At 38.8% G+C, this 5,246-nt stretch overlaps 1 protein-coding gene across 1 annotated transcript; it reads right to left on the reverse strand.

Moving 5' to 3' along the window:
• Positions 1-992, reverse strand: LOC123315177 (phosphoglycerate mutase 1-like). The gene has a single exon (XM_044900773.1). The coding sequence runs from the start codon at positions 902-904 to the stop codon at positions 122-124; it is 783 nt and encodes a 260-aa protein (XP_044756708.1). The 5' UTR covers positions 905-992; the 3' UTR covers positions 1-121.
• Between the last annotated feature and the right edge of the window lie 4,254 nt (positions 993-5,246).

Consider the following 5,246-nt stretch of genomic DNA (forward strand, 5'->3'; position numbering starts at 1 on the left):
TAAATTCAATCACTGTAATTCTTTCCAATGATAATATCACAATTCACAATATTTATCTGCAAATGAATGTCTTCATCACAACAATTTGATGAATGAAAAATGTCATCTAATGAGTAACCTATCACTTCTTTTTTGTCTGATTAGCAACCTTATCAATGGCAGCTTGGACAACGTCAGGATCTCCTAAATACTCCAGAGGAGCAATTGGCCTCATGTTCGGATCTAAGCTATACTTGAACGGTATTCCAGTAGGCAAATTGTAGGTTGTTATGTCTTGATCACTTATCTTCTCCAAGTGCTTCACAATTCCTCTCAAACTGTTACCATGAGCGACAATCAAGATCCTCGTCTTAGCTCTGAGTTTGGGTATAACGACATCGTTCCAGAAAGGAAGAGTTCTGTCGATTGTCAACTTCAGAGACTCAGTCTTAGGAAATTCATCAGGTGTTGGTCCGTTCTCTAACAACGATGGATTCTTCGTGATGGCATCATAATAGGGATGTCCTTCCTCCATTGGAGGAGGGGGGATATCAAAACTCCTCCTCCATATGGCGACTTGTTCCTCGCCAAATTTTTCAACAGTTTCGATTTTGTTCATTCCCGTTAAGGAACCGTAATGTCTTTCGTTGAGCCTCCACGTCTTCACGATTGGCAAATCGCTTTGACCTTGTACTGAAAGAATATTCAAGAGGGTATTTTGAGCCCTCTTCAACACTGACGTGTAGGCTATATCGAACTTGAAACCCGCCTTCTTCAAGGCATCTCCTGCTGTTTTCGCTTCTTGTACTCCGGTTTCACTTAAATCTGCGTCATACCATCCACAGAATAGATTCTTCAGATTCCATTCTGACTCTCCATGGCGCACCATTACTATGTCCACACTGCAACTGCATTTTCTGGCCATGATTCAAGTTTCAGGCACGATGATTTCGAAAAAATACTAAATAGACATTATGACCGGAAAATATTTCGATGTGACAGAAGTGTGGTAGTGTCAAAAACATGACATTTTCCCCTGAGGGATATGAGTTCAATGATTATTATCAAACAGTTGGGGATGAAAGGTGATGAGGTTGAAACATCCAAGCTTTAACTGTGAAGGAAATTCATCTACCTTTTCCTTTAAATGTGTTCTTGAAGTACATACTAGGTTTAATGAAATTACTGTAAGTATGTAGGTAAAGGAAGTATCTATTGATAAAGAATTCCGAGAAAGAAACTTTTATTTCTGTTGAAAGATTTTCATAAAGTTTAACTTCCTGCACTAAGGTGGACAATATTAATATAATTAGTTATTGTGAGTATGTTCAACCTAGTTCCATTAGAGAAGTGTTTGAACACAAATCAGTCATAGAAGGGTGAGGAAACAGAAACAGAACCATGATGTTGTTCACATTTCGCTAATGGATTTCTGTAGACAGATACCTAATGCGCGAACCAAAATCAACATAAAATTCTGAGTGTCCTACCTATTTGCCCAATGAAACGCATGGACTTTATACAACGATAGTGTTTCGACTTGATATAATGATTTGTACTCAATTAAACACTCACGCCACATATAGAAGCATGAAATATTAATAGGCTGCTATACTCAACCGAATTATGTAGGGTTCAATCGGATTCTGAATTCACATCGATAGGACATACCGAAACGTAAACTGGTGACCTCTGCAGAATATTCAAAATTATTGTTGGCAAATGTAGCGTTGGATGAAATCCATGACCGAGCTAGGTTATAACTCAACATTAGGAAGATTAATGCATTCGAAATTGTGTTTTGGGCCTATCGGATTAGCTTCAAGAAGGCGATTGTGCTGACTATACTGCGTGGCTAGAGATGTGACGTTTATGGGCGGAATTGAGGGAGATTTTTTGTATAGAAATATACATATACATGGATTACTTTTGGATCATTTCAGAGGCTCTGTCCTAACTCTCACTTAATGCAAGACATTCCTATTTTACAGTGATTCTAGAATTAACTTGACAAGTTCCTTCAACATTTTCGGTTATATGAAAAAAAACTGAAAAGTGCTTTTTCTATTTAAAACAATGGCAATATTATAATTTTCAATGCTTCCCTCGACTCATCGATAAACGTAATCTGTGTTTCCTGTAAACTGAAAGATTGGAGCAAATGCTGCTTTACTTTGATGGTCAGGAATGGAAATTGAGTTAGAAACCTGCCAGGTGGCGCTGAGGTATATTCATACAGCATAGCGTCTGTTGACATCGATAGAGGAGCTATTCATTGTGTTAGTCTGACGAGGCAAATTAGACGAAAACCTGGCCAGCATATACTCTTTCTGCTCATAGATGTTATGTGTCTGAATTGATTTAGGTTTTCATTTCTTTTTTCTTCGCAATCTTTTCCAGGAAGTTTAACTGATAGTTAGCCTTTCATTCATTCATGGTGCGAAAAGACTTATGGTTTCGCGACTATGTGCTCTCCTGTGACTAAAGATACCCAACCGTGACCTACAGATCCTTCCACACTCCAGGCATGGATAGTCACCAACCAGATCTGACCGCCGCTGTATCCTTCTCGAGTCACCATTATAACTATGTACCAAAGACCTTCACTGTGACCTGTCTATCGCTAGTTGTTCCCAGTTATGATTGGCATTAACTGATTTTAGGGATTGATGTAGTATATCCTTAAATCGCTTATACTGGCCTCCTGGTTTCCTGGCCCCCTCTGTGAATTCGCCATACAGAGCTATTTTGGGGAGTCTTGTGTCTTGCATCCTCAGAACGTGGCCGCTCCATCTGAGTCGGGCCCTCGTTACTGGAGTCTCAATTGTTATACAATTAGCGCGTTGCAAGACTTCTGCATTTGAAACTTTGTGGAACCATTTGATGTGCATTATTTGTCTTAGATGACGTTGTTGCGTTTGTTCAAGCTGTTTCATATGTCGCCTGTAGGGCGTCCAGCTTTCGCTTCCGTGAAGAAGCGTTGGGAGGACCACTGCTTTGTAAACAGCTGTCTTGGTCTTCAGATCATGAAGCTTCCAAAGTATTTGAACTGCTCGTCTTTTCTAGTTTTTCATTCTCCAGGCTGATATATGTTTGAAGTCTTTCTGGTGGACTTACCAGGTCGATATTAAATCTGTAGCCTAAAGCTTCGTATCTGTGTTTATAGGTGTTCAACATTACCTGTAGATCCTCTGAGCTGTTAACGATAAGTGCGCAGTTGTCTGCATATTAAAGTTCCGTGATAAACTTTGTACTGGTTTTTGCTCTGAGGCTCTTCAGGTTAAATAGGCCTCCATCAAATCTGAATCTCATTCCAACACCACTTACAGGCATACTCATGCCAGCAATCATCGAGATAGTTAGCCTATAGCTGTAGTATCTTACAGATGCCTACCCATACTATCCTAGCCTCCTACCACTATTCAAGGCGAAGTTTCAGGTGGTCTACCTATAAAGATGAAAATGATCGGGAATTCTACGCTGTTGTGGGACTTTAAAGTCTCCAAAGCATCTATACAAACTAAACTTCATATCGATCATTCCCAGATGATGAAGGCACAGCACATTTCTTTGACCGCTTGAATCCGCATCGCATGAAGCCATACGAGTGACAGTAATTCATTTCTGTCGTTTGAGCGACCATTGTCGGAGAAAACAGCAAACACGCCTTTTGCTGCCTTTGATGTTTCGACTAGAAACGAATTATCGACTAAACCGCATCGAGCACAAGGGTATTGTACTCGAAACGGAGTGAATATGCAAGATTTGCGTGCTGCATTATACCGTATCGTAACGTTCGGAAGTAATATTCGGCGTTAGTTCCTCTTCCTCGGGGATTTTAAACTTCAAGGGGATGTTCCAGGAACACCTCCGACAAAGACGGCAACTAGTTATAGCGGAGGTGCGTTATAAAACTTGTTGTCATTAGTAACGCTCTTGTGATATCACGAAATGAGAATGATATGGTCGATTGCGGGATTTTCGAAGCATAAAGAAACGTTTCCTTGAAGTATCAGGAACGTAATGGGACTTTCACGAAGAGAAATCCAGTGGGATCGCCTTACACAATCAATATGCACATCCAAAATTGTATTTCATGATAATTTCGAAAAATTGTACTTCTTTTTTTGAATGTAGAAACGTAGGTACCTATCGATTTTCAAAAGTAGATTTTTTCGTCTGATGAAGGAGTCTGATATAGACTCCGAAACGTTACAAAGAATTATAATTTCAACGTTATTTATTTTGAGTTCATTGTCAGGCAACAATTTTTTCTAGTTAATTTGCTCCTGACAAATTAGTGCAAGAATTTACGCAGGAGCAAATCGTTGATTTCATTTTTAATTGATTTTGTTTCAGAGATTGGGAGTGAAAACCCTAAAAAGTTTAGGAAGAGACGTAGGTACCTATGCTTTGACATACACTATTCATATTATTATTTATACACGGTGAGTCTTTTCAACAGTAGATTCTTGAGGTAGAAAGAAACAGTTTTTTTCCATACATTTTTTTCGAATCTACTCGGTTTGAAAGATACAGGGTGTTGAACAGCCATAAAAAATCATTTTTTTGTTCTATCTCACAAACGGTTTCATCGAATGCATTGAGTTTCGGAATATAGTTTTTCATGTATTTGAGGAATCTTCTTCGAACACAAGATATCACCCACGTCTTCCAGTTTTCTTATTATGACCATGACGTATGACGTACCACAAAAATGCCATAATTCAGAAATGAATTGAAACTAAGTTGAACGCTATCTAACGAATCTTTGTAGATTCTGTGACATAAAAGTATTCTTCATATTTTCTCGTATAATGCGCTGTTTTCCAGTAATTTGATGTTCAAAAATTGAAAAGTATCTGTGAAATTTAAAAAATTGCGTACCTACTTTAGCTGAATACACTAGGCCTTGAAAGTCGCTTTCTCGGCTGGTAGATCTTCTTTAGATGCCAAACGTCTCAAAGTTGTCGGGGTACATTGTACAGTTTGGCAGCTTTCAGTCTTTCAATTAACACATTTTCTTCTTTTCGCTTTTTTTATGAACTCCTTGCACTAAGTTTGTCGTTTCCTTTCTGCAACGGGTTTTCTTGGAGCCATTGTCTTGGGAGAAAAGAAATAACCATTTATAAAGACGAGATAACGGGTGGACCATTTGTCTACATAAGCCACCTACATAGTGGGCCATAATGTCCGCAGTGTTCTTTTCTGATCATAAAGAATATAACCTAAGAATTTGAGGACAATTCTTTCAGAAAATGCCACTT

This window comes from Coccinella septempunctata, chromosome 6 (genome assembly GCF_907165205.1).
Source record: "Coccinella septempunctata chromosome 6, icCocSept1.1, whole genome shotgun sequence".
Lineage (NCBI taxonomy): Eukaryota > Metazoa > Arthropoda > Insecta > Coleoptera > Coccinellidae > Coccinella > Coccinella septempunctata.

What these genes read in the sequence shown, in the direction of transcription:
- LOC123315177 (XM_044900773.1), bottom strand. Translation starts at nt 904, where the DNA reads ATGGCCAGAAAATGCAGTTGCAGTGTGGACATAGTAATGGTGCGCCAT.